Source organism: Eumetopias jubatus, unplaced genomic scaffold, assembly GCF_037043125.1.
Source record: "Eumetopias jubatus isolate StellerSeaLion01/CBP00866 unplaced genomic scaffold, mEumJub1_p1.0 scaffold_15, whole genome shotgun sequence".
In the NCBI taxonomy this organism is placed as follows: domain Eukaryota; kingdom Metazoa; phylum Chordata; class Mammalia; order Carnivora; family Otariidae; genus Eumetopias; species Eumetopias jubatus.
In genome coordinates, this window is record NW_028274821.1 from 28357647 (window position 1) to 28375600 (window position 17954).

The 17954-nt window shown below is 45.0% G+C and overlaps 2 protein-coding genes across 2 annotated transcripts; both read left to right on the plus strand.

Annotated features, from left to right (window-relative positions):
* Positions 1-6417: 6417 nt before the first annotated feature.
* Positions 6418-10271, plus strand: LOC114223380 (procathepsin L-like). The gene is made up of 8 exons (XM_028122296.2): positions 6418-6484; positions 6886-7021; positions 7313-7435; positions 7535-7681; positions 7862-8086; positions 8557-8719; positions 9395-9512; positions 9990-10271. The coding sequence occupies exons 2-8, from the start codon at positions 6896-6898 to the stop codon at positions 10087-10089; spliced, it is 1002 nt and encodes a 333-aa protein (XP_027978097.2). The 5' UTR covers positions 6418-6484; positions 6886-6895; the 3' UTR covers positions 10090-10271.
* Positions 10272-12342: 2071 nt separating this feature from the next.
* LOC114223369 (procathepsin L-like) lies at positions 12343-14540 on the plus strand. The gene is made up of 4 exons (XM_028122290.2): positions 12343-12557; positions 13026-13188; positions 13845-13962; positions 14441-14540. Exons 1-4 carry the CDS (start codon positions 12483-12485, stop codon positions 14538-14540), a joined length of 456 nt encoding a protein of 151 aa, XP_027978091.2. The 5' UTR covers positions 12343-12482.
* Positions 14541-17954: the final 3414 nt, after the last annotated feature.

The following is a 17954-nucleotide window of genomic DNA, read 5'->3' on the forward strand; positions in this document are numbered from 1 at the left end:
GATAGTGAGGACCCCACTGAAGACCCTTCCATGTAGAGAACACCCAGCCGCAGGGCCCACATGCAGAACTGGTTATCTGGTGGAATGTTCTGGTTTGTGACTTTATCTGATTGCTTTCTCCTCATGACATCTAACTTATCTGGACATAAACTGGACAAAAGTGGACTTTAGGCTTGATGAGTTTCATTCATCATTTTGGTAGGAGTGCTGTCCTGAAACTAAGAAATAAAAATAAATTTTACTACTCTTTGCCTCCAAACTCTGGAGCCTGAAGCTCCCACACTTTGGGATTTTCAGGGAGTAGTAATATTTCATAAAGAGCACAGGGGACTGACACTTTGTTTTCCCAAGTAAGACCACTCAGAATACAGCAAGGGCTGCTTGCTGTTGTCACCAACAACACAAAACACATTTTTGAAACATTGTAATGCCATGAAGAAGAGAAAGAGTAGATTTTGAAAATGAGGAGGGTTAGAGTCTTAGAATAATGGATATATCTTTCTATTGAATAATTTATCCTAAAAAAAATCATCCAGTGATCCTTTTTTTCTCCAATTCACTAGACTAGTGACCAGACTGTTGTGGGCAGTGTGGCTGTCAAGTTTATTATTGTTTTGTTTGTCCAGACACTGTGTATAGAAATGCAGGGCAAAAGATGTCCATCGACAGATGAATGGATAAAGAAGATGTGGTATATATACACAATGGAATATTATGCAGCCATCAAAAGGAATGAGATCTTGCCATTTGCTACGACGTGGATGGAACTGGAAGGTGTTATGCTGAGTGAAATAAGTCAATCAGAGAAAGACATGTATCATATGACCTCACTGATATGAGGAATTCTTAATCTCAGGAAACAAACTGAGGGTTGCTGAGTGGTGGGGGGTGGGAGGGATGGGGTGGCTGGGTGATAGACATTGGGGAGGGTATGTGCTATGGTGAGCGCTGTGAATTGTGCAAGACTGTTGAATCACAGATCTGTACTTCTGAAACAAATAATGCAACATATGTTAAGAAAAAAGAAAAAGAAGAAGATAGCAGGAGGGGAAGAATGAAGGGGAGTAAGTCGGAGGGGGAGAGGAACCATGAGAGACGATGGACTCTGAAAAACAAACTGAGGGTTCTAGAGGGGAGGGGGGTGGGGGGATGGGTTAGCCTGGTGATGGGTATTAAAGAGGGCACAGTCTGCGTGGAGCACTGGGTGTTATGCACAAACAATGAATCATGGAACACTACATCAAGAACTAATGATGTAATGTATGGTGATTAACATAACAATAAAAAAATTAAAAAAAAATAAAGTGCACAGGTCAGTGGCAAAAAAAAAAAAAAAAGAAAAAAGAAATGCAGGGCAAGCCCACAGGCCCCTTTCCATGAAGTATTTCGTGGTCATGGGGATTCCATGCCCTGACACCTACCCTTGAGCATTCTAATAACACCATTTGGCACAACCAGGATCGCATTTGTGCCCAGACTGCTTGGATTCCTCTGAGCTCACTGAGCACTCCACTATGCAAATCATGGGCCATCAACTGAGAATGGTTCCCTTTGCAACAGGAGTGCACACAACTCAGATGGAAGAGAGTAGGGTGTGGGAATGGAGTTCCTCAGCCAGGACACAGGAACCCAAAGCTAAGCACACATGGCTGATGAGACAAAAATGTCTTAAACTGTTAGAGAAACTGTAGCATTTTCTTTTTATGTTTGTCAACCTTCATCAGGTTAGCAGCTGAGTAAGACTTGAACTTAAGGTGATTCCGCTGGAATTACAGGAATGGACTAAAGAGAAGCTATAACCTTAATTTCCCACATTCCAGCAACCCTATACATTTCCTTTCACTTTCTGGGAAATAATGAGTCCCTTTCATCTTCGACTATGACTAACCCTGGCCTTGGGTGTAATTACTATCCATACTATCGAGAACTGTCATATACCTGTATTATTCTTAAAATAAATCTGACTTGGAGCCACTTGTGCCAAATTCAGTCTCTTTCATTCTTTAAGAAGACTCTTCTCCCTCCCATGGCTGTGCAAGGGCCCTAGGGTCTTATGAGCAGTCTGTGTTTGCTAGTCTTGGTCATTTCAAATACGTGACCTTCACGTCTCCTTGCCAAAGGCTGGGCTGGGAATCTTCCAGAGCCCACCAGCCACACATGAGTATAGGCATCAGTGTAAGCAGGATGTTCCCCTCAGAGGGACTTCCTGCCCCTCTCCCTGTGTTAGGGAGACACTTTTCCCCTCTTCCCCTCATTCCACTAGACAAAGGAAACTTATTCCTGCATGCAATGACCTTATGTGAGGTTTTCAGATTGGGCCCTAGGATTAGGAAATCTTTTTCTCTCTCTTCAAAGCTTGGTTTCCAGGACCCTCCTGGATTCAGGAATTCTAATTGGGATGTCAAGTGCCGAGCAGTGACTCTCTCTTCTTGCATTCCTATTGTTAAAATTCTGATGGTCTATGAGACAAGCACGTCCCTGGCTGTAGAGGGTACCTGTCCCTAGAAAAGAAATACAAATAAGAAACGAACACTGACATTTCAGAAAATCTCACTCCCCTTGCCTCACATATGACACAGGTCTGCAGGTGGCTACGGGGCCCCTTTGGCATCGGATACAGTCTCCCCACAGTCCTGCAACCCCGCCCCAGGACCTGCTCTAGAAGAAATAACTCAAGCATGGGGGTCTTCTGCTGGGGCAGAGGGTGGTGGTTCCTGCAGGGAGAAGAGAAGATCTACCCAGAAGTCAGTGCACAGTCACAGAACACAGGAAGAACTTTCCAGAAATGTTTAAATGGACATAGTGGCAAAAGGTTAGAGAATGTACCTAGGGTAATGACTGTGGGGGGCCGGGGGGGGAGGGTGGTCCCTTGGTTCTTGTCCCTAGGACTGTGGCATGAAGCATTAACTATTGTCCTCACCAATTCTCTTTAATGATCTTTACTGATGGCCAGCCTTCAATCCCGGGTCTGGTCTGGCCCAGCCCTGCGTGCTGCCTTGTTTGGAGTAACAGCTCCTGAGAGCAAACCCTGTCTCCCTGCTGACCAGCCGGGGAAGCTGCCAGACTTCTCCCAACATCAGTTCATTCATCTGGAACATGGGATAAAGGATATTATGGTGATCAAAGGTCACCACCCAAAGCAGAGTGTTGGTGAGTGAGCCATACATCCCAGTTGTCTACTGATTTCAAGAAGCCACAAAGAAGTAGAGCAGAATTTTGGACACATTTTTTCCCCTTTTTTGCTCATCTGTACTTTCTAAGTTTTTCATAATGATTAATTGTTTTGTTTTTTAACAAAAAAAGAAAAGAGAAGGAAAAAAAACAGAAGGAACTGAAGACAAAGAAACGGAAAAAAATTGCTGGAAGGACAATGGCCAAGGACCCTCTGAGAATCCACGAAAACAGTTGCTACCATGTTGTGCATGAAAGCTCTAACGGGAGGAGACAACCTAGGGCAACGATGCATTATTGTCCCATCCCCGAGAACATGACATGGGACTATGTGACATTGTTGCTCATGAGCCAGGTAACTGGTTTGGTTAATTGTTCCATTTGTTAATTAAACATTCACACACTCTGTATTTTTACAACAAACCACTGCCTTCTCCACTAGAGTGTGAATAGGTCAGGATCTAGAAACTGAAAGTTTAAGGCAACTGTTCACTCATGTTTGCTGGCAAGTCCAGTTTGCCAGGACCGACTGGAGAATGAATCCACTAGACATCTACAAAGTCATTTTTGACTTGCCTATTATGTTTCTGAGATACTAGAGAAAATGGGGAAGAACACCAGTTTCCCAGATGGATCACCCATGAGCAAGTTTCACCAAGGCAAGGCCGGGACTCAGTGGTGCATTTTGCCCAAAAATCTGCCCACAGATGACCAATTTCAGTGCATCATGCACACTTGGGGACTCAACAAGCAGGGAAACACAGAGCATAAAGCCATGATGATGGAAGCTGGTTTGGTTGAGAGACTCCAAGATCACCTTAGTCCTTGACTCTCCATCCAACCTTGAGCACAGAGCACACCTGAGGTAGCATGTTGGAACGGCTCCCACTGAGTATCTGTGGTCTCGTGTTCGAAATCCTCTGTCCATCTCTGCTGGGTCCTGTGACCTCAGGTGCTCGGCCCTCCCCAGACCCAAAGGGCTTGTTATCTGTCCTATTACGTTTGGATTGTCTGATATTCTAAAACCACAAGTGATACATTTTAAGATATGATCCAACAAGGGTGTTTTGATAAGAGCTCTCTTAAATTCCAGAACATCATTAAGAATAATAATAGTAGCTTCATGTTAGGGACTGTATACTAACCACTATATAATTTATCCTCTATAATCCTTACAGTACCCCTTAGAAATGGGCATTTTTAATTCCCTTTGACAGGTGAGAATATAGACCCTACAAGGTGAAGTGTCTTGCCAAAGTTACATGACTGTTGAGAGGCAGAATCAAAATTTGAACGAAAAACTATGTTGTCTTAAAATCAGTGGCCTGACTTAGTAAATATTTCTCTGTGTACCCTGTGTCTTGCCTGCAAAGCATCATGTTCACCACTTACCCGACATATGATTGGCCTAAATAAATATTTGTTCAATGAATAAACACTATCTCCCCTGCAGACCTAGGGAATGGAGGCATAATTTTGGAATGACAGATCATTTACATTGTATTTCATTGTTTCGTATTTCGTTGAAATATTAGGTCCAGTTGCCTCTGGGCCCAAGGAGTCCAGCCAACTCTGTAGCTCCTACAAAAGTGGGGATGCCTTGTTGCATTGCAGAAGTACTTTGTGTCAAAACTTCTGTAAGATTTCTTTTTTCTTTCTTTAATACTCTTGAGCCTAGATTCATCAGCTCAAGTTGTTATAAATCTGGAAAATTCTGAATTAAGTAGAAAACATGTTTCTCAAGCGGGAAAATGTTTTTCAAGAGGGAAAAACTAACTCTAGCCTCAAATGGAAATTTCTTGCCCCAAATATTACTTTCTTTAAAAAATATGACTAGCTTTGTTCTAATGTCATCCATGGATTATTGGTGACTTTCTAGAAAGGTTTTTGAATGTTTCTATTACCCACTCAGGACAGAACTGCTGAAGCACTAGGGAGCGTAAATGAGGTGGTCAGAGGGAGGAGGGTGATGGCAGGGGGAAGGCTCAGCAGGTCTGTGTCAGTGTGAGGAGAAGGCCCCACCCACATGCCCCAGGCCGGAGGGGGAAGCAGGGCCTGTCCCTCAGACCTCATGTCACTGGGAGAAAAGATTTGACCTTCCTCCCACAGTTGAGATTCATTATTAATCATGTTGAAAGTACAGATGCATTTCTGTCCCTTATCCACCCAACTGCCCCCAAAAACAGAAGCCCCAAGTAATGTTGGCTCGCCCTGATACTAGGAGTCAGTTCAGTCAAATGTGTTCTCAGCTTCAATTCTGCTGAAAAATGTTAGCACATTCCCCGACTAGTGACAATGCTTCCGGTTTGTGTTCCTTAAATTTTTAATTATATAAATTGATATTTGTCTATTTTGTATGTTTTCCTCCATTTAAGATATTTTCACAAACTGTCATTTAAATCCTGACATTAAATGTAAATTAAAGTAATAATCATTGAAGTAAAGGCAAGTAAGACAAATTTCTTAAATTAAATCTGAAGAAAAGCACATTGGATACCGAGTAACATAATAATCCATAACGCAGAGAGTCGGGAGGAAAAAGCAGTTTCTACATTCTGCCTTTTTTCCTTTTATTAAGCCAGATTTCTCTGTAAATAACACGTTTCTGTCATTTTTGAGAAAGGCTTGAGAGGGAAGAAGAATGAGGAAGTCAGGGCAGGAGCATTACAAAATGCCAAACCTTCCCTGGACACCCCTCCCCCTAGTCCCTTTCCTTGAAAGCACTTGAGCCTTGCCCAGCGCATCCCCTGTTTGGGGATTTCCAGTCCTTTCCAGAGGCATCCCATCCTGAAACAGCGATAACCCATTCCCCTGCGGGCTCTGCTTCCTCCACCTGCCCCACCTTCGCTCAGAATAAACAGGAGCCACCACTAGGCTAGATAATCCTGTTCTCAGCCCTCGGGGAGATTTTCACCAAAGACTTTGGGACTAAAGGATACACAGGGTGACCCTGGAAACCCACTTGGGGCTCCCTGTGAGCTTCCTTTCGTGAACCGCCTGCCAACACATAAACTCCTGCTAATTAGTTGATCCGGGTCCCTAGGGAGGGACTGGATTCCCTCCTCAGTCCTGTCCGTGGTCCCCCAGCTCGCCTCTTGCGGGTCCACTGAGGCAGGCTTGTTCAGCTGTCCCCAGCTTCGCGGAGCTCCAGGGCACAGAGACCCCGCCCACAGGCTGGCTCAGCCACTCGCAGCCTGAACAGGCGTTGGGGGCGGGGCTGACCGGACCGGATCCGGACCCTAAAAAGGCGGCTTCGATCCACTGCCAGGCCTTCTGGACCGCAGGACACCCTGCGCAGCTGCACCGGCCACAGGTGGTCTTCTTGTGCCGAGCCTGAGCCGGGGGCCGCCGCGGAAGCAGCGCGGCCGCCTGCCTTGGGGGTCAGGGGTTCGGGGCTCCCAGGAGGCGCTGTCCCTGCGCTTGACCCCTCCAGACAGGGCAGCCTGATTCCCCTGACGCCTCGCTGCCAGGGCCCGCCCCTCCCTGTGCCAAGATGCAAGTCCCCCGGAAGAGGGTCGCAGGGCGGGGAGCAGGGCAGCGGGCCCCCTGCACATGCCACACCCTCAGCCTTCCTCCACCGCCCGGTGGAAACCCTGGGGAGGATAAAGTCCATGTCTGTACTCCACCTTAGTGGCTCTAACATCGCGGAAGAAAGAAGCATGGCTTTTCAGGTGGTTTGGCCTAATCAGAAACTCATGTGTTTTCCCTTCCTAGGTTTTGGAACATGCATCCTTCTCTCTTCCTGGCTGCCCTTTGCTTGGGAATAACCACAGCTGCTCCACAACCCGACCAGAGCTTAGATGCGCACTGGTCCCGGTGGAAGGCGGCGCACGAGAAGCTATATGACGAGGTTGGTAACAGCTGAGCTGTCCAGTGAGGCCCCCAGGGAATGTTCTATGCTGGTGGGAGTTCACAGCAGAGAGTAGCTGCTCCAGGCCGCTCTAACCAAGGCAGTAAGCAAGGCACCGTGACTGCACGACGGTGGGGGCCTATGTCCTGCTGCGCGGTTGCTGGAGAGCAGCTCCCGGAGCGTCAGCCCAGCCCTGGTCAAGGTTTCCCCTCCTCTCTGTCAGCACATCCATTTGGTGCAGGTGAGTTGGCTTTAAAATAGAAATAAAGATGATAGTTTGTTTTTCTGCAGAATGAAGAAGGATGGAGGAGAGCAGTGTGGGCGAAGAATATGAAAATGATTGAACGGCACAATCAGGAATACAGTCAAGGGAAACACAGCTTCACGATGGCGATGAACGCCTTTGGTGACCTGGTGAGTGTGGCAGGATTGCTGAATGTTTCATGCGTCCTTCCTCAGTACTTTACCAAAAAATCTCATGCTTGTCAACATTCTATTTCCTTTCCCTTGAAGACCAGTGAAGAATTCAGGCAGGTGATGAATGGCCTTAAAATCCAGACGCACAAGGAGGGGAATGTGTTCCAAGCACCTCCCTTTGCTGAGACCCCCTCCTCTGTGGACTGGAGAGAGAAAGGCTACGTAACCCCTGTGAAGGATCAGGTGAGACAGTATTCAGCAGGTCACCCTCAGGAGTAAAGGTGAAGGGAATCCACGTCCTTGCTGTGGTCGGCTGAGAAACGTGTGCAGCTCACGAGGTTTTAAAAGAGTTTTCAGATCTGTGGGTGCTGTCAAATCTTGATATTTGTTTTGTAGACTTGGGTTTTTTTAACTTGGTTTCAGGGTCTGTGTGGTTCTTGTTGGGCCTTTAGTGCAGCGGGTGCCCTCGAAGGACAGATGTTCCGGAAAACTAGCAAACTCGTGTCACTGAGTGAGCAGAACCTGGTGGACTGCTCCTGGTCTCAAGGCAACGAGGGCTGCCGTGGTGGCCTGATGGATTATGCCTTCCAGTATGTGAAGGACAACGGAGGCCTGGACTCGGAGGAATCCTATCCATACTGTGCACAGGTTAGTGCTCCTTACCTGTCCTTCCAGCTCTGCTTTTTGGAGTTGAACACATTCAAAGAAAACAGATACCATATTTAATATTCACAGTTAATATTCACAACTGTCGACTCTACACTTGCAAACTGTCAGGACTGTCATTAAACTATATTAGCCGGGCACAGTTCTCTGCCTCGATGGTTACCATATAACTGTTCCTATTTCTATGTTATGTGGCCATATATATATATACCATTCTATATACAGTACAAATTTCTCCAGAATGAAAAACTTCTTATGGACAGGTAGACTGAGAGTGTCTCATGAAATACCAGCTAATGTTTCGATTTCAAAACAACCACTAGCATTTCAGCTCCTGGGATGCTTCTTAACGAACTTGACTTGGGAATCATTTAGCTGCAAACTGTCTTGAACTCATATTCCCCAGGAGGTGGATGGTAGTGCTCAAGTCTCTTCCCCTTTTCCTTTGAAAGGACGGATCCTGCAAATACAAGCCTGAACAATCTGTCGCCAATGACACTGGCTTCACGGACATCCATCAGGATGAGGAGTCCCTTATGGTGGCGGTGGCAACTGTGGGGCCCATCTCTGCTGCGATCGATGCAAGCCTGGATTCCTTCCAGTTCTATCATAAGGGTAAGCATCTGTCTACATACAAATTTAGGCAGAAAAATGGGAAAACTACCATTACATACAGTAAGATTGACTCTGGTGTGTAGAAGTCAATGTAGAATTTTGGAGGGTGTAGATTTAACATAGTTGTCTTTTCTGCACATGTAATTTTTGTGCCTGTTGTTTCCATCAGCCATGACTTGACCAGTATCCCTGTGATTTTAAGTATGTCATAAATATATTTAAATGGCTACATAATTCAACTGGTATACCTTAATTTACTTTACTTTTTTCTAACTGTTAGACCTTGAAACGTTCCAAAGAATTTTACTACTGTTTTTGAAACTGGAAAGAACCTCTTGGCTCAAGTAATTTTGCGTTCTGTGCTGTTTCTGTAAGTTGACATGATCAAAGTCGAATCACAAGGTGTCAGTGAGTGCTCTTTTATGTTTCTTGACAAGTTGTTTACAAAAGAGATTGTACCAATTTGTCTTTCAGCTGGTATTAGATGAGGGCCTAAATCCGTAGCCTAGCTAAAAAATAAAAATAAATAAAAATAAAAACTAATTTTTAAATCTTATCTGGGGTTATGTCATTTAACTGAATTTTGAAATGCCTCCCTGACTGTGGTTGATAGGCTGGGTTACTATCACGTGTTCCCAGAGATCTTCACCCCAGCACTGAATTTCTCTTCTCCAGGCATTTATTATGATCCAAACTGCAGCAGTGAAGACCTGGATCACGGTATTCTGGTGGTTGGCTATGGCTCTCAAGGAGAAGAACCAGAGAACAAAAAATACTGGATTGTCAAGAACAGGTATAAAAAGCCAAGAATACTTATCTTTAAAGTTGAAAAGGGAATCCTTTTTGGAATCAGTGTTTGGAGGCAGGCCCCCCAACTCTTGAGCACACTTCTGAAATCCCAGCAGTGTTTACCCCACTTAGGGGGAACACAGACATATTTACCTGATGACCACAGTAAGATACCGTCTCAAGCTTGCTAGGGTCCTGAGATAGTTTTGGTACCATTGCATTTCTAAATTGGAAATGTTTTCCTATTTCAGAAACACATCTGACCCTAAGCATTTTATGGTCTCTCATTTTGTAGTCTGTGAAGGGTCTGTGGGTAGAATTCTGTGCTGGGTTACAACTCAAACATGAACAGGAACGGCCTCTACGGATTCTTCCAGAATCTGTCCTGGCCTCTGGTGCAGTGCTCAGTATCAGGTGTGATTGTTCATAGGGATAAATGTGTTTATTCCTCTAATAAATGTCAAACGCTGTCTTCTTCCAGCTGGGGCACGGACTGGGGCATGCAGGGCTACATACTGATGGCCAAAGACCGGGACAACCACTGTGGAATCGCCACCTCAGCCAGTTTTCCCACTGTGTGAGCTGAAGGTATAAAGAAGACCTTGACTGGGGACAGAATATGCAGAAGAGGAATTTTATCTTACAACTGATCATACTTCATTGTGTGAGATAAAACACTCGAACCACTGGAGATCCAACTTGTGATCGGATTCTGTGACTTCTTTAATTGCTGCATTGAACAGCTTTGTGTGATTGACTTGTCCAAGAACTTTTGAATTTTTATATCTTATACTGATGTATAAAGTTTCACCTTTTAAAATAAAACCGTTTCAAAGTAGAAGTGGGGGAAGTTTTTAATATATTAACTTCTTATAGAATCAGGCTGTTAAATAATAAGGGACCAAGTAAATTACAAAGATCTAATTGGTTTAACAAAGGATTCATGAATCAGGCAACTTCCCATTTATCTAGCAAGTAGAGGAGAACTCCAAGACCTACGGAAAAAGAAAGGTTTGTAACGGTAGGGAGAGGGAGCGGAGAAAGGGAAATTATTAGCAAAGAATCTGTTGTTTTAGGTAAGGTCGCTTTCCTTAGGAGGACAGAAAGGGCCTGTCAGTACATGGCCTAGTGCTGACCAGGACATTCCCATTATCACTGGGTAAAGGTCAGATTTCAGCTGGGAGGCGGTTGAAACTGCGGTTAGCTTAGGTATTAGGTCTTGGTTTACTGACTTGGGACCTTTACCTAAGTGATGCCATCTTGGGCCTGTGGTTTTATTTTTGACAGGGCTCCAAAGACATAACTGAATGTGCCAGTGGTCCATTAGGAGAATACTGGATGTCCTCTGGTTCTTGTAGTTATGAACATGCGCATCTTATATCAGCTGCCCTTTGGCTGTGTCTGACCCAACCCTGGAATGAAGCAAAATGGGACCAACGATCTATAGGGACAAAGGTACATTATCTTAACAAGGAAAAGACTTCACATTTTCGAAAAGTGAACATGCATACATAGGATTTCAATAATAGAGAAATGCATTAGAGATAATGGTCGTTTGACCCCAGATGGCTACAACCCAGTGGAGCTATAGGACGGATGTCCCAGAGCCAGTTTTGGGTGCATCTTCCTCACCTGCTAGTGAGGGCCACATGGCTACTTTGTAGATGAGAAAGGACCAGACACAGTGGATTGGTGTGTCTTGGGCCCAAAAAAGGATGAAGGGTAAGCCCCCAGACATGAGTCCAGGCTTCAAAAACAGAACTGGGGCCTGAGAGGTAGCAGACAGGTGAGGGCATCGAGAGTGCCCAGCTCTTTGGTCAAACACCAAAGTTTCTGGAACTTGCTGTGAAGTCCCTGTGTAGAAGTGATTAATAATTACAATCAGCGGACTTGGTTTAAATAAAGATTTCTCTCAATAATGTAGGTGGGCATGTGGGAGAGGGGTGGGAAATTCTCCTCCACCCTCTTAGGATCTCTGGCCTGACCCAGGAATTAGACTGACATAAGGTAAATTCACAGGAAAAAAGCACACAAGTTTAATTCAGTTTTTATATGCATCTGGGAGCCTTCACGAGAGAAGGAAGACCCAAAGAAGTGACCAGAGCTGGAAGCTCCTATACATTCTAGACAGAGAAATGATAAGTTTGTAGAGAAATGACAGGACAAAGGGCAGTAAGTTGTGGGGAAGGACGAGGAGATACCTGTGGGGGCAGGAGGCGGAAGGAAGGGAAGATCAGGGTTATTTGGGAAGTGTGTTTGCACAGATGCGGCTGGGTGTGCACTCCCGGCCTCTGGTGATCAGGATGTTCTCTTGCTGGTTCCTTTCTCAGGGGAGAACCCCTCCTCGGGGGAAATGTCATGACCTGCTTTCGGAAAGGGGATGTCAGAGAGCCGTTTCTACCTCTGCTGCTTCTCATGTGCCCTCAGCTGAAAATAACCGGTATGCCAACGCGGCATATTCTGGGGGAGCGTGTCCGGAACCCCTCCAGCCTCACCGATCAGTTAAAGGTCTTAGGAGCAAACCTGGGATTTCCGGGGGAAGAAGGAATTCTGCCTCAAGGCTGTGGCAAAGGGTGTGTGTGTGTGTGTGTCTGTGTGTGTCTGTGTGTCTGTGTGTCTGTGTGGGTTAGGGGGCTTGAATCCTATTGGCTCTGTGTCTCTGGAGAATTCAGACTGATGCACAGACCCATCTTGGAGACCTGCCCACCATCTCCCACTTTCCTGCATATCTTTCTCAGTCCTGTTTCCCTTCTTTGCAGAAAAAGGCAGGTGATTAGATTTCACTACATTTTTAGTTTCATTCCAGTTTAGACTCAGAGCTTTATAATGGTCAGTGTGCTTCTAGTTGGGCTTTTAGTGCAGCTGGTGCCTTCGAAGGACGGATGTTCCGGAAAACTGGCAAACTCGTGTCACTGAGCAGAACCTGCTGGACTGCTTTTTGTCTCAAGGCAACGAGGGCTGCCATGGTGGCCTGATGGATTATGCCTTCCAGCATGTTCGGAACAACGGAGGCCTGGACTCAGAGGAATCTGATCCATATTGTGCACAGGTAAGTGGAGCTCCTCACCTGTTATCATTCTAGCTCTGCTCTCAGAGTTGCATGCTTTTGAAGAAAACAGATACCATATTTAATATTTGCATTTTAAATGGTGGACTCTACAGCAGGAAGCTGTCAAAACTCTCGTTAAACTATATTAGCCGGGCACGGTTCTCTGCCTAGATGGTTACCACAGGGCTGTTTTTATTTCTATGCTACAGGGAGACATGCACAGCGTTCTATAGAGCATACAGATTTCTCCCGAGGGAAAACATTCTTAAGGACACGTAGACCCAGAATAATTCATTGAATGCACACAAGGTAGTTTTTCAGTTTCAAAACAACCACCAGCATTTCAGCTCCTGGGATGCGTTACGACAAATTTGGCTTGGAAATCCCTTACCTGTAAGCTGTCTTGAACTCATGTTCCCCAGGAGGTGGATGGTAGCAATCAAGTCTCTTCCCCTTTCCCTTTGAAAGGACGGATCCTGCGAATACATGCCCGACTCTTCTGCTGCCAACGTCACTGGCCTCGTGAACATCCCTCAGCAGGTGGCGTCCCTTCTGGTGGCCGTGGCAACTGTGGGGCCCGTCTCTGCTGCTGTCCGCGCAAGCCTGGATCCCTTCCGGTTCTATAAAGAAGGTAAGCATTTGTCTATGTAGAGATACAGGTAGGAAAATTGGAAACCACGCTAACATACAGCAAGTGTGACACTTTGGTATGCAGAATTCAATGTAGAATTTGGGGGGGGTGGTGTGGATTTAACATAGTTGTTCATCCTGTACGCGTAATATTTCTGCCCGCTCTTTCTGCTTGCCATGACTTGACCCAAATTCCCATGATTTTAAACACATTATAAATATATTTAAATGGCTACATAATTTGATTGGTATAGCTCGCTTTACTTTTTTCCAATTGTTAGACCTTGAAAAATTTTAAAGAATGTTACTACTGAACTTAACACTGGAAAGAAGCCCTTGGCCCAAGTAATTTTATGTTCTCTGCTGTTTCCCTAGGCTCACATCCCTTAAGGAGAATCATAAGGTTGTGGCAGGTGTTTTTTTATGCCACTTGACTATTGTTTACAAATGAGATTATGACAATTGGTATTTCTGCTAGCATTAGATGAGGGCCTAAACCTCTAGTCTAGCTAAACAAAACCACCTGACTTTTAAATCTTATCTGGATTTATATCACAACTGAATTTTGATACGTCTCCCTTACCATGGTTGATTCGCTGGGTTACTATCACATGTCACGTGGGAACCCTCATCCCAATATTGGATTTTACTTTCCAGGCATTTATTATGATCCAAACTGCAGCAGTGAAGACCTGGATCATGGTATTCTGGTGGGTGGCTATGGCTCTCAAGGAGAAGAACCCGAGAACCAAAAATACTGGAATGTCAAGAACAGGTATAAAAAGCCAAGAATACTTATCTTGGAAATAAAAAAGGATTTGGAATCAGTGTTTGGAGACAAGTCGCCCAACCCTAGAGCACACTTCTGAAATCCCAGAAGTGTTCACCCCACTTGGTTGGAGCACAGACATATTCACGTGGTGACCACAGTAAGGTACTCTCAAGCTTGCTAGGGTCCTGCGATAGTTTTGGTACCGTTGCATTTCTAAATTGCATTTTTTTTTTTTTAATTTCCGAAACACATCTGGCCCCAAGAGTTTCCTTTTCCTGCTTACGCTGCAGTTTTGTGAAAGGTCTGGGATAGAAGTATTGTGTGCTGGGTTAGAACTCAAACATGGACAGGAACGGCCTCTCCAGATTCTTCCGGAATCTGTGCTGGCCTCTGGTGCTCTGCTCAGTATCAGGTGTGATTGTTCATGAAGAGAAATGTGTTGGATTGTTTGTAATAATTGGCAAACGCCGTCTTCTTCCAGCTGGGGCACGGACCGGGGCATGCAGGGCTACATGCTGTTGGCCAAGGACCGGGACAACCAGTGTGGAATCGCCACCATGGCCCGCTTTCCTGTCGTGTGAGCTGAGGATGCAAAGAAGGCCTTGATTGGGGACAGAATGTCTGGAAAACGAATTTTATTTTAAAGCTGACCACACCTTACTGTGTGGCTGAAACACTTGAATCACTGAAGATCGCACTTATGATTTGATTCCGTGACTTTCACACTGGAGACATCGCTACCTCCTTACTCCCTGCTCTAATCAGTGTTGTGTGAGTCACCTGCTTCATGACTTCTGAATTTTCATGCTTTCAAAGGTTGCAGAAAGTTTCACCTTTTAAAATATGGGGCGCCTGTGTGGCTCAGTCAGTTAAGCATCTGCCTTTGGCTCAGGTCACGATCTCTGGGTCTTGGGATTGAGTCCGTGTCAGGCTCCCTGCTCTGCAGGGAGTCTGCTTCTCTCTCTCTCTTCCTCTGCCCCTCCCCACCAATCTTTCTTTCTCTCTCAAATAAATAAATAAAATATTTTTAAAAATAAATAAATAATAAATAAAATTTACTTGCATATGCTGAGGTGTGATTCTTTCTGTTTTCTTAAGATTTTATTTATTTGTGAGAGAGAGAGAGAGAGAGAGAGAGAGAGTATGAATGGGGGAGGGGCAGAGGGAGAAGCAGACTCCCCACTGAGCAGGGAGCCTGATGCAGGGCTCCATCCCAGGGCCCTGAGATCATGACCTGAGCTGAAGTCAGATGCTTAACCCACTGAGCTACGCAGGTGCCCCTCTTTCTGTTTTTAATACACAAACTTCTTTATAGTTAAAAACGTAATGGTTTGTAGGGAGGAAGAAATCATCTTATTTCCTCCAAAATTCTTCCAACTGGTTTAAGAATTTAATTGACATGAGACAGATTAACGGGAGGAAAAAAACCCCACAAAGTTTCATTACACAGGCACAGAGGCCCAAAGAAATTACCAAGGCAGGCAGAGTTGTTTTGTTTGTTGTGGCAGATGTTATAAATTTTAAACAAAGACAATAATCTGTGAGAAATTGACAGGATAGAGAAAACAGACGTGTGAGAGCTTTAAATCACAGGAATTCTAAGTGGAATTTGGGCTGAGGTTGTAGATTAGTAAAAAAGCCACAAGGTTTGTTTCCACAGCTTTCTGAGCTTTGAAGTCCCAACTGTGTAGCTAAGGATATCTTTTTACTTCTTAGTACAGGGAGGGTACCTCTCATACGGGAGACTCGTTTCCTGCTTTCGGGGGACAGAGGACAGTCTGGGTGTCCTCGCACCAGCTGTTTCCCAAGTAGCTTCGATTCCAGATAATCAATGTACCACTGTGGCACATTTTGGGGTGTCCTCCCTGGACCCCACAGTTTCTTTCTCTAAAACTCTTCTGGAAGTTTTATAGACTACTAGCTGAGCTGGCGGCTGTAGAGAGAGAAATCCCGTTAGTAAATGAGTGGTCGGAAATCTGCAAACAGTGAAGAGAGCACAGATTAGAATGAGGGTGAGTAAAAGGGGTACAGGCTTCCAGTTATGGAGAATAAGTCACAGGAATAAAAGGCACAGCATAAGGAATATCACCGATGGTGTTGTCAGCGCGTTGCGCTTGTACCGTGAGAGACTGACCGACAAGAGCTACCCCTGTGGTGAGCATGGCTTACTGTATGGGGTTGGCAAATTACTGTGTTGTGCACCTGAAACTAATGTAACATTGGGTGTCATCTATACTCGAAACATTTGTGGGGGGAAGCATGAGGATGAATAAACAGAAAAGAACACATTTCCCCACACCTCGTGAAACCAGTCCCACAACCCTCGAAATTGACCAACCCAATCAAATGTCTGTGTTTCATTCATCTGTTGGAAAATATTAGTCCTTTTTTTAAAAAAACAGATTTAAGTTAGATATTATGTGTCTCACGGGTTTACCCAAAAGCAACATTTTTCACTGATGATTGGGCGAGCGCCCCTGCTGGGAAGACCCTGTCCCTAGGACGTGATGATTTGGGGATTGGGATTCCCGTGGAGGCTGAGCTGTTACCTTCTGACTGGAGTATTCTCAAAGCTAGCATAGTGGCCCTGAACTTTGTTCCATTACCAGGGAGAGTTTTAGGATTGCCTTTTCTAATTCACAATCTCTGAAACTTGGGAATAAGATCCTTAATGCTGAAAAGAACTTGGAATTCTGATGTATCAGCAGATTTTCTATGATTTTTCAACATGCATGTTTGTGTGGCACCATTTTATGAACAGGTGTAATATGGTGGGCATTGAGAGTGGAGTGCTCGGTCCCAGAGGAGTCAGGTATCCAAGTCCATACAGTCGTGATGGACTTGGGCGTGACCACTTCAGGTGGGACCCCTTTCTATGCTTTTGCTGCCATATGAAATAAAAAGACCAGTGTGGTTTATAGACAAGGTTAGGTTGGAACCTGTGATTTTCAAAGTCTGGAGTGTTCCATGACCTTTGCCATTGCTAGTGTTAATGTCCTTACATCTCCATTTTTCTTGCGGTCCTGTCAGTCCGTGAGAGCAGAACAAGTTGCAAAATAGCTGATGTAAGAGGCTTGTGGTTTTGCTCTGGCGGCTAGAAAGTTTAGTTTAGTCACCCAGCCACGTTAAGCCCAGATTTTTGGTCCACATTTGTGGGTGGCCTGCCTTTGGTCAATACAGTTTCTTCCTCTGAAACTTTCCTGGGGGTTTCACACATTCAAAGTTGAGCTGATAGATTGTTTCATCTCCTTGAACCAGTCTCTTAGTTCTGACAGTGGGTCAGTTCAATCAAATTCACTTCAGGAGGAGGTGATGCAGCTGTGTTCTCAAAGTCAGGCCTCTGCTTCAAATGATAGGTAATAAGAGGCAAATCAGGGGCACCTGGGTGGCATCCTACTCAGCTGAACATCCTGCTCAGTTTTGGCTCAGGTCATGATCTCAGGGTCCTAGAATGGAGCCCCATGTCAGCCTCTATGCTCAGCAGGGAGTCTGCTTGAGATGCTCCCTCTCCCTCTGCCCCTCCCCCCGCTTGCTGTCTCTGTCTCTCTCTCTAAAATAAATGAATAAATCTTTAAAAAAAAAGAGTCAATCCTATGGCAATAAAAGCAAAATAATGGTTAATGATTGGCTCAAATTAGAAACCAGTTTCTGAGTTCTGAGGGTAGCCAGTCGAGAGAATTTTTAGATGTTGCTCTTAAAGCGTCTTTAGACAGAGGAAGAGTAGGTAATGGCAGTCTGAACGATTTTCTTGGCTTGTAATTTAAGTGTCCCTGGTGATTTTCTTTGTAAGATTGATTGATTGATTGATTGATTTGAGAGACAGAGAAACCACAAGCAGGGGGAGAGGCAGAAACAGAGGGAGACGGAGAAGCTGACTCCCTGCTGAGCTGGGAGCTGGACATGGGACTCGATTCCAGGACCTGGAGATCATGACCTGAGCCAAAGGAAGATGCTTAACCATCTGAACGACCCAGGCACCCCTCCCTGGTGATATT